Raw genomic sequence first — 19613 nt, forward strand, 5'->3', positions numbered from 1 at the left:
AAACTCGTGGGTGATAAAAATTGTCACTCGAATGTGAGAATTATTTAAGTTTCATTTAATGGAACACGTAAATACTATATATCTGAACAAGGCAACAGTAACTTTAAAAATTCTTTACAGAATTGAAAAATTAAAGTTATTTGAATAATGTTCTACATACTATATTACATTGCATAATTATTAATTAGTTATCATATGAATGAAACATTAATCTAAATGGAGCGGAACAAACTACTGGAACGAATAATATTCTTTTTCCAGAATGCCCTTTTCAGGAGCATGGTGCAAAATATGGATTTATTTCGGATTCGTTTTTGCATGGACGAAGGGGGCCCGTCCACGTTTTGATACTTCTACAGACATGGGATTAGTTCTGGTCCCAGCAGATGCGGAAGTAGATTCGGTTATTTTTCGTCTGCGTGCCACTGACCAGGATGCAGATTTTCCACTTGTTTTCGAGATAACTGGTAATCATCTCTTTATAATATCACTTCTTGGTCTTTTGAATAGTTGACAACAGCTTAAACTCTATTTTAAGTACATGTAATATACATGTATTATTATTAATGTGTACATGTATGTTAAATAGTTGACAACAACTTAAAAAGCAATATATATTTTTAAGGATCAATAACCCTAATATTAAATTATTTACAGCATCCTTAAATTTCAAAACTAGAATACAAATGTGTCGTTGTATGTTTACTCGGGTACTAAATTTACTAAATTTAATAAGACGTGCTGTTAACACGATTAGTATCGAAGAACACCGTCATTCGATCGGTTATTATTTGTGACACGCTTTTTATTTGTTTAGCTACAATCACACCTGTTGTGAGGATCGACAACCTACCGTGTACGTTGTACAACAAAGTGTGTCAGGCTAATGTGATTCTAACGAAACGACTAGTTGCCGGACGCCTTCACGATTTTGCAGTGAGGGTTAGGGACACGAAGGGTGACTCGAACTCGATGCAAGCCACTATTTCTGTTACGAACGCTACAACCCCGCGTGATAAAATATTCCCGCACATACCTTCCCTGATAATGGTACCCGAGGTAATTATTTATTAGTTCAACCACATCGATTAGCACCAGAGATTTTTTAGCAATTTTACCACATTCGTTCTAAGAAACAGACCTTTTTATTCCCAGGCAAAATATAACGTGATGTAGGGTGTTTATCTTCTTGGAACTATACAAAATGCGTTATTTTTATTTCAGAAATTCCTTGTTATTTACTAAAGGTGTTCGTTACATTAAAGTGATTACGTTTATTTCTTTAGGACACTAAACCAGGAAAGGAATTGGATTATCTTCTTGTAAGAGCCAATTCGTGGAGCGGAAAACCCGTTTACATCGAACTCTGGGTGCGTTTCACATAAACTATTCATAAACAGTCAGTTTTATACTTTTTTGTAAATGATAATATAACACTTACAAAGGACGTTTCAGCAACCGAAGGAACTTTTCACTATAAGACAACGACAAACGCCCACTCAAACACGAGGAGTAATTACTTTAATCGGAGAATTAGATTTCGAAACGCAATCTGTGTACACGCTCACCATGTATGCTACGGTATGAAGAATTGAAACGATTCCTTTCATAGTGTATGCTAAGAATTAACGCTCACGCCAAAGAAATAATTTTTTGAGAAATTAGTCGGTTCAAGCATTTTATTATGGAACATTATGACTGTAGACTTTGTATCATCTTCAGTGTAAACTTAGTTTTGTTAGAAATCCGAAACATACTATATTTGTAACTGAGATAGTGAAAAGAGAGCAGGTACTTGTAAATAATTTAAAAGAAAAAAATAGGTAAATAATGTAAAAGTAAATAACGATGTTAATAATATACAAAGAAATATTAACTTCATTTTTATATTATTTACTTTTATCCTTTCTGTGTTGATTCTTGTATCGACAACCTGTATTGTTTCGAATACCTGATTATTTTTTTTCTTTAAATCTTTTACGAGTACAATGAGTATTTACGTAATATTCTATTCTAAATTTCTAAGAAAACTTCGTTTATGCTCAGAATCTTGAAAACAGAATACCCGAACTCTCGAAATGCTAATTTTTCAAACAATAACTTTCATTAAGTGTTCAAATGCTTCGAATAAAATATTTTGCTTACTAGGATCCGTATACTGAGCCTGGGAAAGACACTAGAAATATTGCAGGTTTAAACTTAGTCGTGATAGTTCAGGATGTTCAAGATGTCCCTCCGATATTTACGTTAGCGCCACCTCTCACCAGAATTAATAACTCCGTCCAGCCCGTAAGTACGTTTTTCCTCAGCATTACCTGTCTCTACATCCACGTGTTAATTAATATCATTCAAAGAGGGACTGTTTATTTTTTAAATATTTTACTCATGAAATTTTAATATTTTTAATATTCACATTGACTACCAAGCTGATTTCGTAAAGCTTTCCGTGATTATCGCTTTAGAATTTTCCATGATTTGAACCTTCGACTCAATACTTTTATTTGGAACAATTGGACCAAAAATTTCTACAGAGACCACATTATCAAGTGCTCATTGGATTTATGTATTTTAAGTATTCAGTGGGCTTCCACATTCGAAGTACTTGTTGAAGTGGGACTTGGTAAATAACGTCAAAAAAATCGAAGTATTAGTGTTATTTATACACGATTGATGTGGTAGTCAGTATGTTAAATTCAAGAGCATTTACTGAAACGGTTAAATAGAGATTGCAATAGTATTTAATTTATTATATTTTGGTCTTTAAACGGACTGATATTTTAGAAGTAATAACACTTTAATAATTTACATTGAACAAATTTACTTGCAAAAAAAATGCATAAACAGAAAATATGTACGTACCAATTTTAGGGTGATATAGTATTACGAGTGCACGCAGAAGACGGAGATAAAGGAGTTCCACGCGAAATAGTGTACGGTCTCGTGTCCGAGGGCAATGCTTTTACACCGTTTTTCAATATTTCGGAAACAAGTGGTAAGAAAATATATCACGAATATCATGATTTTAGAAATAGTCTCTAGCGAATTGAAATAACTTCAGACACAAAACTTACGTTTAAAAATTTAATATTATACTTCGCTATTTTTAATCAATTCAAACATCAATTACCGATTTTGGTCTACATTTATCTACGATTCTGCATAAACTTATATTTTTCGTACAATTCTAATAAGAATATATGCAAACATTTAATTACGTTAGATATGTACTATCTGAGAACACGTGGTTGTTTGTAGATACCATAATTACAGTGTGTAACGCTGCTATCGATAAAAGAAAAGTAACTGGAGGTACACAAGCGTACACAGGCATACACACATATACATATTGTCATGTAACCTGGTTCTTCAAGAATTATCAAGTGGATCGTTAACCTTTTAAATTAATTTATCACTTCTTCAATCTCCCTTCTTAGCTCTGAAACGTCGTGGAATGATTCATGACCCCCACTCACGGACTAAGTCGATGCAAGAAAGATAATTACATTTGTAATTCTACTCCAATGTAAAGTAACCGATATTTACAAACCATTGAAAAAATATTAATACAAGAAACAACGATCGAAAGAACTTCGTACGTGAACTCTACACTGACTACTTGAGGGTTGTATTTTCACTGAAATACAGAAAAATTGAAACTAAAATTGATCCATGGTATATAGTAATCTTATGACAATAATAGTCACTGTTAGTCAAACTGTACTATTGGGAGGCTACGTTCCATCTTTCTTGCTCCTTTGTAATTGCTCCAAACGATTTCTATCTTTTCTAAAGCATGCAGAATATTTAAAGACCGGAAGAATAAAGTCCAAAATGCAAGTCTTCAATATTTTGAAACAATATAATTTGATGAGGACGAAATTAAAAAATTGCGAAGTGTTCTCCTCTCCCAAAAAACTGTACATGCTCAAAGCATCAAAAAATAAGGGGTACTTTCTAACTACAATAACTCAAGTTAAAGGGGTGAAAATACCTTTCAAATTTTCACCGCCTGAAGCTGTCTTGAAAATTGCGGTACAAAAATCTGCAAAATTTCTGCAAAAATCGTTGGACATTTCGCGAAGGTTCCTCATTAGTAACCATCCTAAAAGTTTACGAGAGGTATGCGCTGTGTGACTTTTGCGGTGTAAATAAAATTTGTGACGTTTACAACGCGTTTCCCGAAATCAGGGCTTCATGTTCACGGAAAAATAAACGACACGAAGGGGCAACTTTTATACGCTTATTTTCTTTTGATTGTGGCTTGCATGTGTTATCTAGCGTCTTAGATCTGAGATACCGATTTTTTCACGGAACCAAAAATGAGTCAGGCGAGGAAGTGGCCAGAACTCGGTAGAAGTGGTCAGAGTAAGGTCTTGACGGTCTACAGCGGAGTATCGATCGTCCTTAGGGGTCAGTATCTGCTTTTCAGGCTGCGATGCTTATCATTTCGTGACGTGAAGCATGCGACCTCTTCGCAGGTGTGTGTATATGTGTGTGTGGAAATGTAGCCACTGAAGAGAAACGGTAAAAAGGAACGAATCGAGCCAGAAGGAATAAAGGAGATAAACGCGTCTACTTTAGGCCGTATTATCGTCTCGAAACATTAACAAGCAGCTATAACTTCGCGTGATAGCGTTGTAAAGACTGCGATAAGAGGAACCTTAACTTTTTAATTGCAGTCGCGAAATTTATATTTATTGTCAAATTAGTATTCGCTGGATAAAGAAACGGGTTTTCGTTAAAGACTTTACAGTTATTTTCTAAACTTCAATTATCGCTCGATAAATGTATATACGCATAGTTGTATACGTATAGAAGAAACAAAAGAAAAAAGAAACGATGCCTAAACAAGATAAATAGATAGGGTACGCAAGTGGTATATGTTCGTGATGTACTATGTAAAATTTCTACCACCGGACATGCGTGATTTGAATATAGTAAGAGAGATCGTTGGCCGAGATGTTTTATTCATAATAAAAGTAATTTGATACAGGTTACAGCAATGTGTGTTTTTAGACACACGTACAATAAAAAAGATACAATAAAAACAGATTCACCGACAACATAATTTAAGTGTTTGTTGTTGAATTAAATATTGTTACAAGCATTATAAATCATTAAAGCTTCTGTTTAATTGCTAGGTGAAATCGTTCTTGCTAGACCTTTGGAGGAACTGACGCAAATTACACACGTCGGTGCACCGGTGGTGTTAACCGTGGTTGCCGAAGAGATAAGAAGAAGCAGAGACGAGCCTCCAGCACAGGCCACGGTCGTTGATGTTGGTTTTCTTCTTGGAGAACCGGGCAACACTCCACCCTATTTCGAAAGCGATAAGTTGGTACCTGAGACACAATCTGCTATCTGAATAAATTGTTGACGATTATACAACACCGATTTTTCGATCGAATTTATGAATTAAATTTCTTCGAATTAATTATAAGTAACAAGTTTTTCTATAAGAATAACGCAAGAACTTTCCTTTAAGAATATTTTTAAAATAGCAAATGCACTAAAAGGTACATTTAACAGAAAATGTATTAGCATGCTTTAAACCGCAAATTTGTTTCATTTTTGTAGTATTTACTTACTGTTGAGTATGGCAATTACTATTTTCATTACTGTTTCTTACAATAAAGTTTTTCATTCTTTACATAACATTTTCTACATATTGATTCTACTTAGTAATTTGAATTAATTTTGCATGATAACAAAATATTAATTACTGTGTACAAAATTACATAGCTAATTCACGTTTAATTAATTATCGATTAGTGTACTTTAAAGTTTTTACACTAACGATAAGTGTATTTCTTAAAATGCAAATCAAATTTAATATTTTATTTTCTCGTCACAGTTACATTGCTACCATCGATGAAAATTTGGAACCGGGTACCGTGATAAATTTTGGTGAACAATATTCAACAAAAGTGAAAGACGAAGATATTGGGAAAGCTGGGGTATTTGCGCTAAAGCTGGAAAATAATAATGGCACCTTCGAAATAAATCCAACGGTTGCAGAACGAACCGCAGACTTTATTATCGTTGTCCGAGATAACGCACTTATTGATTATGAATTACACAAAACATTATCGTTTAAGGTAAGCATATACCTTTTCTGTAAAGAAGGAACAATGGAATATGAAATTTCAAATAGGTAATATCAATATAAAATACCATTTGTAGCATACTATTTTAATTATACATTGTTACGTAAGATTACACATTACAACATTAAGTTAAATAATCAAATAATTTTGTCGAATCGTATATTAATAAGAATTCACCATTTAAATGTTCTCTATTTAGTACCTACTATGATACTAATCCTTCAAACCAATATATGATTTAGTATTTTTCATCGATTTTGATTTCATTGTGTCTAGATTGTTGCTCAAGAAGTTGGTCCAGCGACAAATCTCTCAGCATCAGTGCCAGTGATTATAGGTTTAAGAGACATTAACGACAATCCACCAGTATTTGACGAGGAATCATACGAATTAACATTGTCCGAAAATGTGACTGCGGGTACACGTGTCATTCAGGTAATTCATTTCCTAATTTCACATTTTTTACAATCAAACTAAATATAACACTTTATTTTGTAACATTTCCCCCGATCTTTGAATTTCTTTTCAATGAAACTAATAGTCTTTTCAGTGAGTCTAATAGTAATTCGTGAAATGTTTCTTTTTATTTTCCTTTAAATTTAAAAATTTATAAAACTATAACACGTGACATTCCAAGTGATAAAATGTTACAACGTATCGTTATCTAAAACAGGTACATGCAACCGATATAGACACAGGAGCTTACAGCGATATTCAATATACTAGTATAACGGGTGAAGGAAGCAAAGCTTTCACGATAGATCCTGACACAGGATTAATAACTGTGGCCATGGGATATTCCTTAGACCGTGAAGTTGCAGCAAGACTTCTACTGACCGTAGAAGCTCGAGATGAAAATGGCCATGGTAACAGCGGTGTCGTTCCTTTGATAATTAATCTATTGGATGTTAACGACAATCCACCTTTATTTGAGAAGGAAATCTATGAATTTATGTTAAATGGAAATCTAACGAACTTCACATCGCCAGCTTTTATAAAGGTATTTGGTTACTACAATTTATCGAAGATCTTGTATCAGACTTTATTTAATCGAAAAAATTCATATTATTGGCTAATAAAAATGTACTAATTATTACATAAAATCAGCGAATTTAAGAGGAAAATAATTAAGTATTTAAATATTTGGAATTTTATTTGTGTATAGAAAACGTATTAGTAACATTGTAATGTTTGTATTTTTGAAAGCAGAGTGAAAAACTATTAACTAATAACAAAAAATATTAATTCACAGGCTATCGATGCCGATGCAGAGCCCCCCAATAATATAGTCAGATACGAAATAATTCATGGTAATTACGAGAACAAATTCTATTTGAACGAAACCAGCGGCCAATTAATCCTTCAATCACCGATAACGAAGATTAGACGGAAGAAACAGAGCGTTTATAATAAATTCGCTAGAAAAGCTGGGAAAGAATTCGTTAAAAATCAAGGAATAATCGTAGACGATATGTTAAAAGTATTTTCGAACGTAGATAAAGGCGATCCGCTAACGAATAATCGAAACAAAACTATTTCATCGCGTATTACCAAAGAAGTAATAAACGAAGTAGTAAAGGGACGTCGAAAACGAGATAATGAAGATTCTCTATATACTCTCACTGCCAGGGCATACGATTTAGGTAAATTGAAAAAAATAAAACTCTCACTATTCTCTATGCTTCCAGTAATTACAATATAAATCATAAGAAAAATAATATTAAAGGTTTCTATTACATGAAACTATGAGGTATAATAAGTATATTCTTATATTCTTACACATCGTAAATTGTTCCTAGAACATATACGTTTTTTTTTAGCAAAAGAAGTTACAGATGATTTTCAGGGTCATTTAGAGGTTGCCAATTTTTTTTTCACGTAATACTGTACTTTGTATTTTTGATTGCGTGAAAAATTAATTTTGAATCATTTTTGAATTTTTAATTCAAACTGAAACACAATCACAAATTAATGGTGATGAAATTCTGAGGAAAATTCAAGAGCAAATCTTCTTAGAAAGTTGCAAATAAATTTCGATATTTACAGGTATACCCCACCTTTCGAGCGTAACACAAATCCGTATCATCAGTGGAATTGCAATGGAAGCTCGTATAATGATGTTCGTTGTGCCAGGAGAACAACCAAATTCGACAAAGACTGCTGAAACTCTGGCAACTATAACTGGTGGTCGAGTTACCGTATTAGAGACTCGCCCTTACACTCAACAGAATCATACTGGAAATACAAGCACTCTGCCTGCAGGAGGAAAAAAGTTAGCGATGCACTAATATTTGACACGAAATTAATGTAATTCATTCTTTGGTTATACGAGGAATTTTTAACGATCCCGTGAACTATTATACAGCCGTATCAAGCCAGAAGGCGTATTTCAAGATATTAGTGTTCCGGAATATATAACATTATGAATGATTTTATTTCGCTTAGGAAAATCAAGTGTTTAAATCGCCTAAACTTTTATTTCATTTTTGATAACAAACAAATGTTTAGGCTTGTCATGGCGAACCTGATAACTAGACTAGAAAAAGCAAACTAAATCTAGGCAGAAGATATACACCTAAGACAAATAAATCATTAATATTAATTTATTCGTTTATGAAATATATTATATTCTGGCACGATATATCTTAACATACACGTGTACATTATCAGGTTTTCGAAGGTGATTTTAATCTACAATAAAGTCTCGTATGAACAAAAAATATTCTACACATTAAACTTAATTTTGCACCCTCTTCCTAGTTGCACTACGAATTTTAGTCCACTGTGTACGTATAATACTTATTGTTAGAAATTTACACCGCACGCCACATTTTTCAATTTTCGATATCATATATGTTCCTTGATATGTAATCTTGTTTGAAAGGAATTTAAAACATTCCATTACAGGAGCATTATCGTGGCACGCGTTGAACAAACGGAGCCAGGCACACCTTTGGTAGATGTCGAGAAAATTCGAGAGACTTTAGCAGCCAATGGTGTGGGTATTATCGGCGGTACGGACACAGTTGCAACAATGAACGTCAATGACACGAAACCACCGCCTGTTAATGGGATCCCACATACTAACAACGGTCAAACAACTGTCACCAACAATACCATCATCCACGTGCAGAACGAGGAAGTTGTGCGTACATATGTACAAATGAAGTAAATTCTTGGAGACAATATCATAATCTCTTGTAGAATTGTATCTTTGAACAGTACTGTGACAAGTACGTTATTTATACATGTCCATTATTTATACAGTATACATTCAAATACTTATCTGTAGTGTTGCAGTACTACTGGTTCAAAAAAAAGTTCCATAAGGTTTTTAGTATTTTAGTATTAAGAGACAAGGGGTTGGTTGTCGTGTAATTATATACGTTGCACAACGTAAAACAATGTCAAAACGCTACAGTAAGTTTAATTTAATGAAAAATAAAAAATTTAATAAATAACTTACCTAAACGCTAGGTAAGGATAATACCTACCCACAACGTAACCGTTCAAAGATTACAATTCTAGTACTTTAGTAACTGTATACCTCGAAAAATATTAATTCTAGAATAGATGCAGTTTCTTACTTTTATTCGAAATATTCAATACCCTATTTATAAACAATTTGAACATTCCATTAAAAATGATATCGTTAACCTTCAGATATCCTGACTGCCTCCACAAACTAACCGTATCTATTTTACACTACCTTGGTAATAAATTTCCCATTCCTTCCAAAAATTGTTCCGATACTAACTAATAGTATCACTAACAATTACTTTTCTCTATTTAATCCGATAAATCGGTAATAGTATACTCGTCAATTTATTCGAACAAAGCTATTTATTTTTTTCAATACCAAAATGTTTAGTTTGTTATCAGAATTATTGAAAAATAACATCTATGTTACCAGGAGTGCAGATAACCGGTATTAAAATATATATTCTACTTGTTAAAGTAGTTGGTACATTGAATGTACAAGAAATTAAAAATCCCTTTCAGACGGTGTACAAAGCAGAAAACAAATTACTGCTTTGGCTTCTGATCATTCTGGGCTTGCTTATACTCGTGGCCATTGCCACGTTAATTATTTGTTGTATCTGTCCTGGATGTCCATTTTACATGGCACCTAGAAAAAGGCGTGTGCATTCCTCGGAAACGTTACTTGTGCGAGCAGATGGAAGACCAAAGCGTCACCTTCATCGACAACCAGTGGCTATTGATGGTAAGAGACTTTCTTCGATAATTTAATTAATAATTAGTAGAGGTGCTTGTACGTAAATTTTAAACAAGTATCTATTTATTCTAAAATATTTTGATCATCTATTTTGAATTTTCTTTAGAAGTTTAAGAGCAATTAAATGACAAATTTGTGTCTCTCGTAATCCAAAGTAAAATGATTAAACTTGCAAAGAAATTATATCTCTTAAATATATATATTTATATCTGTCTCGTTACCATTTCGAAAACTTTTACGAACAATTGTGATATACAAATCCTTTGAAGGAGTTTTGAATTACATTTATAAAGCTAATAATATACTATAAAACTGTTACCTAATAATACCTATAACGTATTGGGAACAGTATCAAACTGTCCACTATGTTCTATTTATTCTTATATATTAGCTGTTTTTAAATACAAAATGAACTCTATATAAAATGAAAAACTTACAACGTCCAGTTAACTGAAAATGTCACAATCGTTAAATTTTCATGATATCATTTTTCAGGACTGTGGACGGGTAGAAAGCAAGCATGGAGCGCTGACCCAACGAGACGAAATTGGCAATTCAATAAAAGGAATGTAAAAAATTGTTCACTGCCCGGTGACGTAGCTTACATTTCTGGTCAACCAAATGATGTTCAAATGAACCATGATGCTACGAGATTAAGAGATGTTCCTTCCTATGATCATTCAAGGAAGAGCAGAATGGACGAACAAGAAAGAATGTATACGGAAGAAATTGAAGGACCAAAGCCAAGAGGTTACGAGCTGGCCGAATTGGATTCTTTGCAGCGACACGAAATGGAAAGAGACTCGGACATACAGCGTCAAGGTTACAGGCAAAGGTAGGTAAGCTATTATCTTATGTACTGTTGTTACTAATAATTTATTAATAGTATATAATGTTCGTTACATTGAAGACATTGACAAAAATCGAAACCAATTTTGACAGATGTATTTTTAACATTTCTATAGATATTATCGATAATGTATCGAATATGTAAAAATAATAGGAAGGAAACAGCAAAAATTTGTGTCGTTGAATAACCATATATATACACTCGCTCAAAAATCGTAGGACACTTATCCATTTGAATAAATTTTGATGATGTAAATTATTTTGCTTTACTCTTGCGTATATTTACTGACATATTCGGTATTAGCTAAGTACCGAAGTCGGATGTCGGTGAAATTCAGTAAAAATTATTGCACATATTTCTTATTCTGCACATAGTCTATATTGTAAAATACAAAAAAGAGATTGTTTTTCGTTGAAAATTTTTCAATGATTTCCCTTATTTTTTCAGATTTTTATGCTACTGAATCTATATTAGATAATCATAAATTGTAGAATTCTATCCATTTCTGTTGCCATTAAATTATTTATTGCAATACTTACGTTGTCAACAAAGATCATCCTCGCTTTTACTGCAACTAATTTCCCTCTACTTAGTAAACTATTATAAGTCAATATATATATCTACCCGACTGGTTAACTTTCCTCGTAAAACTACTGAAAGAAATTTTTAAACCACGTGCATATATGCAATTAAATTTGATTCAGATCTGGTCCTAGATACATCGAATCCGATATGAACGGGGAACCGGTGAGAGAGCAACACTTTTTCCGCGAAGGAAACGCCGAAGTCCTAAGACTGGTGACCAGAGGACAAGTGGAAGATACAACGACGAGTCATCATCATCATCATCACCGTTGTCCGACGACTTTGATCGTCGATGGCAAAGACATCATTCTGCAACGGTTCATAGAGGATCAGAAGTCAAGACACGAGTTGTCGATACAGGACATCGAGGCAGCTCGTGTTCTGGAGTCTCATCAACGATCCAAAGAGATCTATCAACCGCAGCAACCAGAAATAATTCTAGTCCCGGACAGGCTGGAACTCGGTCATAGACAACACGTCGAGGAAATAGGACCTAACGTACAGAGGCTCGTTATCGATCATGGTGATTACGAATCGTTGAAAATTGAAAAAGACTCCCCGATCGGAGAAACTTTGAGACAAGACGGTGTCGCGGTTGCGGCATTGGTAACCGAAAGACCACCGATCGTTACCAAAGAGCACGTGCAAGGTAACAAACTACAATATTCCTACAACGATTTGGAACTGGCCAGACACAAGGCTTTCCTAACACGTTTGCTATTGAAAAAAGAAAATCGACACGTGGAGGGTGGAATATTGGATTCTAGCAGTTACTTGGAGACTCAAAGTCTTCCGGGTCAGGTAGCGATTGCCACTCAAACCGAAAGAACAGCCGCCACTCAAACGGATCGTCACGTGAGGAGCAGAAGCGACAACGATGAATCCGACGAGGATTCGAGGCACAGGAAGAAATTGAAATCCCGAAAAAAATACGGTGACGGGGATTGGAAGAGATCTCGAACACTGTGGATGAAATCACCGATCGAGGAAAAGATCAGTCCCCGTTTTGACAAACGATTGAGCATTCTACGGAAAAAGGCGACGGAGGTGAAGGAGGAGAGGAAAATCTCCATAGAGCCCGAAGTGCTCAGAGAGATCTCAGACTCCCTGAACGGGAACGGGAGCTCGTACAAAGGGGAGGAGGACGAATCGTTGCAGGTTCATCGAAAATCAACCGAGCAGACCAGCTATAAAATATTGAACGAAAAAGAAGACGGTTCGTCGTCTTCCCTGGACCTGTGCAAAAAGAAGCACGAGAAAGCTTTCCGAGGAAAGAGTTCCGAGAACGCGAGCGACGATCTAAAAGTGAACGGTACCGAGTCCACTTCATCGCCGGAGATGAAAATTAAGAGCGAGAAACACAGCCGTGAGAAGACGGACGAGAAGAGTCCGAAGAAAGAAGCGAAGTTGAAGGCACAAATGAAACCGGGGGCCACGACGAAGCCGAGTTTTAGAATTCTCGAAAAGGAGTTCACGTTGTTCACGAAGAAACTCGGTAAACTGGCCGATAAGAAATGCCTAGAGAGCACCGGCAGCGACAGCACGAGTCAGGAGAAGTTGGAGACGAAGGATTCGAAGAAAGACACGGACTCGAAGAAAACGTCGAAGAAAATCGACGCTTCGGGTTCTCAAAGACTGGCAACGGAATTTGCGCCGAGTGCGTCGAAAATTGAGCAAAGAGGGAAACAGAAGAAAGAGACAGCCATAGCGAAGACGAAACAGAAGTTGAAGTATCAACAGTCTCACGTTATGAGCACCGGGAGTTCGGAATACGACGATGCTTTCGAAAAAATGAAGAAATCGACTGGAACTCGTCAGGAGCACAAACAGAGACAGTTGATCGCTGCTCAGGGACACGGGAAATTGAAACGTCAGGTGTACACCGATCGTCGAGAAACGAAGAAACAAGTGTCGGATTTTCGGCACGAGGACGTCGAAAAGCTGAAAGATCACCCGAAAGAAACCCTAAAGACTGAATCGAAGCTCGAGAAAACTGGAAAAGTGGTAACACGGACTCCGAAACTGGCTCTCGTACCTCGTAAAGATGATAACATAAGCGAGGAAGAGAGCTCTAATACGATGCCCGATCGAGCAGAAGGTAAAAGGGACGTATTTGTGTCGTCGGTTTCCGAGAAAAGGAACACTACAGATTCTTCCGGAACAGACTCAAACGGTGTGAACCGAAACAGAAAGATCGTTACGGAGAAAGTGATCCAAAGGTTCAGCGATGACTTCGTTCCAGAATTGAAAATGGAGAGCACGGAACAACGAACCGACGCGGAAGGAGAGCGAAATGTAGATAATGTACGCGAGAAAGTCGGTAAAAAAGAGTTAGGCACCGATGTCGGGGTAGAATCAATGGAACACGATGGACACGAGGACGCAAAATCTATCGAGAAAGAAAAACAAATGGATACGAAAAGAATGAGCGAAGATTTTGAAATTTTATTGGACGTTGCGCAGCAATTGATCGAAAGTTGTGCAGTTCGTGATACCGATCGAGGACAAGAAGAAAAATTAAGTACCGCGGAAGGTAAAAGATCGGAGGAAGAAATTACGAGACCTGAAAGTAAACCTGCAATCACAGAGAAAGTAAAAAAAACAGACGAAAAAAAAAAAGAATTCACTGATGGTGAAAATGTTATGAAATTGAGCGACAACAACGGAATGGATGAACGAAGAACAATGGTAATATCCGCAACCCTAGAGAAACCAATGTTGTACAAAGGAGAGAAAGAACGATTAGGCGATGATGGAAGTGATACGAAATTGAGTGATAATAATGGAGAGGATGGACAAAAAAAGGAAATAATAATATCTACAACCCCAAAGAAATCAAGACTATACGAAGAAGAAAAGGAACAAGTTAGTGATGATAGAAGTGTGTTGAAATTGAGTGACAAAAATCGAGTAGATGAACAAACAAAGAAGGTACCCATAATCGTGGAAAAACCAGAACAGTATGTGAAAGAAAAGGAATCGGTGAGCGACGATGAAAGTGTTAAAAAATCGAGTGATGAAAATGGAGCGAATAAACAAAGAGAGAAGATAATAATCACAACCTCGGAGAAATCTGGACAATACGACGAAAAGAAGGAACAATTAATCGATGATGGAAGTGGGACAGATGGACAAAAAGATAAAATACCAAAAACTCCAGAGGAACCGAGATTGGACGAAGAAAAAACCGAGCATTTAATCGATACCGAAAGTGTTACAAAATTGAATGGTAAAAATGGAGAAGATCGACAAAAAATAAAAATAATAACCGAAGATAAAAAGGAGGTAATGGAAGATGGAAAAGCCATGAAAAATGCTTCGGAAAATGTTACAGAAGAAGATGAATCGTTAGAAAGTGTTCAGAAACAACTCGAAAAAACCGAGGATATAGTAAACGAACATAAACAGGATACTGAGATAACGGATGATACGCATAAACATATGAAACAAGAAGCGGAAAAATCGTTGGAAATTACCGAGAATGAAGATAAGTCGCCAAGAGAATTCGAAAAAGATACGAAACCCAAAATAGAACAAATGTTAACGGAACAAAAAGAGGTAGATGTGCTTCCACGTGATACTAAAACAATTGTAGAAACGAAACAAGATACTGAAGACAAGAGTGAAGCAAAGGAAACAGAACAAAGAAAGTTACAAGTGGAAAATCCAATCGAAGCACAAAGTAACGGTGAAACTGATTTAATAGGAAAAATCGATCAATCGGGTGAGAAATGCGCAAAAACAGAATTAATAAATAATAAAAAAGACAGTTTGGAACGTCATACGATGGATGAATTGGAGAAATGTGAAAGACAAGATGAACAAGCAAAGGAAGATGTAAAACATTCAGAACCAGCAGATCATGTTGACGAAAAGATAAAAGAAGAAGCGAAAGAAATTATACTCGACAATAGTGAAAAAGAAAAAATTGATTTCGATGCAGTAGAAATTTCCGACGCAAAAGAAGAAACTATTGCAAAGTCTAGCACCGATGATGGAGAAATTAAAAAAATTGATTTTTTAAACAAACGGAAGATCCTTGATGGGGAAAAGGAAAGCGATGATAATAAAATTGATGAACCCCAGATTTCAGAAATTGAAAAAGGCGATGAAAATGCAAATGGAAAAACCACCGTAGAAGTTAAAAACGGCGATCATCAAATTATTGACGAAGAAGCTGTTTTTTCGGATAAAGAAAGAGAAATGTCTACGGCACTTAAAATAGACGATCGTGAAATTATCGACGCGGAAAATGTTTTTCCAGGCAAAGAGAAAACTCCCGAAGAAGAAAAAGAAACTGTTGCGACAATTAAAATCGATGATGGTCGCATCAGCGAGAAGGAAAATATTCTTTCGGATAAAGAAGAAAAAGTTTTAGTAGATGCTACAATTGGCGATCGTCAAGATAGTGAAAAACAAAGTACTTTAGATACGGTGGAAGGTTTTAGTAAAACGGAAGAAGTTATTACAGAACAGATTACAATCGACGATCACGAAACGGATGTAAGAGAAAATATTTTTACAGACGAAGAGAAAGAGAAACATCAGGAAGGAGAGAAAGAAGAAAAAGAAGTAGCAACGAAGAAGACTGCGGATTGTGATTCTCCAATTATAGAACATCAAAGCACTTCTCCTGATGAAGCTGGGGAAAAGTATCCGGACGAAGGAAAAGAAATAACAGAAATTAAAGAAACAGAAAACGTCGTACCGGAAATTTTAAAAGCCGAAGACCATTTTATTAGATCGAAAAACGAGAATGGTTTCCCAAAAATCGAAGGTGACGATAGTTCTAAACAAGATGTTGCTTCAAAAATGTCGGATATTAGTAAGGATGCCATAATTGAAGAGAACATTGATTCTTCGGAATTTCATATTCCGAAAGATGATTCACAGAAAGTTTCCGCCTCTGTCGAGCACGATATTGAGAAAGGAACATCATCGACGGAACATATACCTGACGATCGGTCTGTTAAACAAGGTATTCTCTCAAAAATATCCCAAGCTGTTCATTCAATAGCCGATAAATTAACAGGCGCTCGAGAATCAAGCGAAAGTACCGAAAGAGAAACCGAAGCTGTCGATCGTTCGTTTCATTCTTCAACAAAAATTAGCAAAGAAGAAGAAGCATCTACGTTACCTACAGATGATCAAAACAAAGATCGAACAGAAGTTTCAAATATTAAGGAACCCTTTAATTCGCGTGTAAATGGCCACTTCCTGAATCACACGGAGGAAAACACAAGCGTTGAAAGTACAGAGAAAGAAGTAACGGAGGACAGATCTGGGCCATCTTCGGACGAACGAACCGTAATCGAGGCGAAGGAAATAATTGCAAAAGATTCGAAAATTGATGCAGCTGTGGAATCGGTGAACGAAGAACGCGAAGAAAGGAAAAAAGAGGACGAGGTATTGGACGAGGAAAACGGGACATTAACGAAGAAGGAATCTGACGAATCATTGAACGACGAATTATCGATAAAGAGATTGTCGACGCTTGAAACAGTAGAGGGCTCGCGTGATGGACTGGACGATAAGACGAAAGATTTAATGGAAACGACACTCGAAGAAAGCATTACCGTGGATGGGAAACTAGTACGAAATACTGACAAGGAAGACGAGTTGCACGAACCACTATCGAGTAAAGTGAGCGGTAGCTCTCACGGAACAGGATTGTTTCAAACTTCTCCGCTGACGTCCGAGACGCCGGCAAAAGAAAAGTTTACATTAGATTTCATTATATCAGAAACTCCAACAGATTCTAGGAAAATACCCGAACCCGAAAAACAGTTCAAGTCAGAGAGCGAGCAAACTAAATTACAAGAAGCAGTGCAGTTTATCGAGGAACGAAGTTCCGCGGCGGAGGAAGAGAAACTTCTGCCATTTGTAGGGGAACAGTCGCACGAAGGACAAGACGAAATTACGATTTCCCAAGGTGCACTAAGCAGACAAGATATAATACAAACGAAAACGGATGAAACGTTGCCTCCGGAAGAGTGCACGACGAACGAAAACAAGAGAGAAGGAAATATCGAGGAAGAATACATAGACGTAAGCCTTCCACTTTTTACAAACATAGTACAGTCGGGGGATGATTTAGATGACAGTGATTCATCGAGTGATATTTCCAGGAAGACGACGCTGACCACCAGACCGTATCAGACACCAAGACACCGTTCTCGACAGTCCCCCGAAAGAGAAAATATTCAAACGGTGGAAGGCATTGATACCGAAGATGAAGAAGAAACGACATTAACGATCGAGGTGATGCAAGACGAAAACGAAATATGTTCGAAAGATGACGATACGTTTCGAGAAACTAAAGACAGTAACAAAGAGCAATCCGCTCCAATAGCAACGATTGAAACGACGGAAGACGAGAATACCGAATTCGATATCGAAAGTAAAACTCCTTCGAGTAAGCAAATACCGGCCAGGCGCGAAGAAACATTGATCCATGTTGTCGAACAACTCGTGCAGAAAGAAAAACAATTAAAACCAGTGTCCAGTTCGGAACACGACGAAGGGCCCTCGTCCAGCACGAAACATACAAAAAATGCGAAGTCGCGATCTCAAACGAAAGAATTGAATCGAACGCACGCCGGTGAGAAATCAGCAATTCCCAAACCTACGAGAACCGAATCTCTGAAAACCGGCGAGAGAGAAATAAGAGACGTAGAAAAGAAAAGAACTCCACTGCCCAGAAAGAAGAAAAGTTCATCCGAAGAATCGTCCGAAGAAAAAGCAGCTCATTTTCGCGATCAAGCGCGCCACGCCCGGCATCAATCTCGCAAAAAGTTTGTCACGGATCGATCGAAACAGGCGGACAACAATCATGTGAAACGGTCGAGGAAAACGGTAGGCGAAGAACAACGGAAACCGTCTACGTCGAGAATGAAATCCGAGAAAGATGGGAAAGGATCGAGCAGCAGCGAGAAGAACCAAAGTCCGCCGAAAACTGGTGAAATCGTTACGAGCAAAGCACAGCCCAAGTATATGGCTTGGTACAAGAAGAACAGGGAAGAAATGGAGAAGAAACGGGCCATATTAAAGGCCGATTACGACGTTCAGCTCCCTCGATGGCTAAGGAGAAGCATGAGGAAACAGAAGTCCGATAAGGATGATAAGAAAGCACCCGATCACGCGAGCGCGAACACAACGCCGCGCACGAGACGCAAGGTTAAACCATTGGTGAACGTCGAGTCTGAACAATTGAAAGCTATTGTACGTCAAGGAAGGAAACTGAGAAGGGCCGAGGGTGGAAAAAACGAGGATCCACCTGTTCAGATATTCGCTCCGACGCCACCTACAGCGTCAGTATCGAACACGAAACACCATCTGGTACAACATTCCGAGTACAAATATGAAAAAGTACCAGCGCCATTTTACCTTCATCCTCCGCCTGCACCTCATCCATCGCCACAGTTGTCGCCGGAACATTTCGAAGCTCAACCAACAATGGAACACGCTCACGTAGACGAGGATTTTGATTCTGGAATAGCGATACCATTGCAGGGTGGTAACAGGTTAAGACACCAGCAACTTTTGGAGAAGAAAAGTGTCTTTGACATCGCCTATAGCGAAGCTGCGCCCTCGCAACTTCGTGCCGACAGCACCACTCCGCCATCTTAAATGGGTAGTTCGGTGTATTGATTCAAAAATCGAGAATTCTTTGTAATTTTTTTCCACTACGAAGGAATCACTGAATCCGAATGTAAACTAGTAGAGTTGTATCTTGTATAATGTAGTTTAATGATGGATATGTTATTTTTTCGAAATAATTTTTTATCGTTGTTTTTCTTAATGCAAAAAGCGATAGAAAAGAAATTTACTCGAA

General features: G+C 36.7%; 1 protein-coding gene across 1 annotated transcript; it reads left to right on the forward strand.

The window, feature by feature from the left end:
* Positions 1-262: 262 nt before the first annotated feature.
* Positions 263-19408, forward strand: LOC143149635 (uncharacterized). Its single transcript, XM_076317205.1, has 17 exons — positions 263-467; positions 818-1059; positions 1287-1370; positions 1465-1581; positions 2149-2289; positions 2869-2992; positions 5142-5334; positions 5855-6098; positions 6384-6542; positions 6781-7107; positions 7360-7750; positions 8154-8379; positions 9015-9252; positions 10110-10332; positions 10840-11179; positions 11911-16226; positions 16395-19408. Exons 1-17 carry the CDS (start codon positions 263-265, stop codon positions 19406-19408), a joined length of 10584 nt encoding a protein of 3527 aa, XP_076173320.1.
* Positions 19409-19613: the final 205 nt, after the last annotated feature.

Source organism: Ptiloglossa arizonensis, chromosome 7 (assembly GCF_051014685.1).
Source record: "Ptiloglossa arizonensis isolate GNS036 chromosome 7, iyPtiAriz1_principal, whole genome shotgun sequence".
Classification (NCBI taxonomy): domain Eukaryota; kingdom Metazoa; phylum Arthropoda; class Insecta; order Hymenoptera; family Colletidae; genus Ptiloglossa; species Ptiloglossa arizonensis.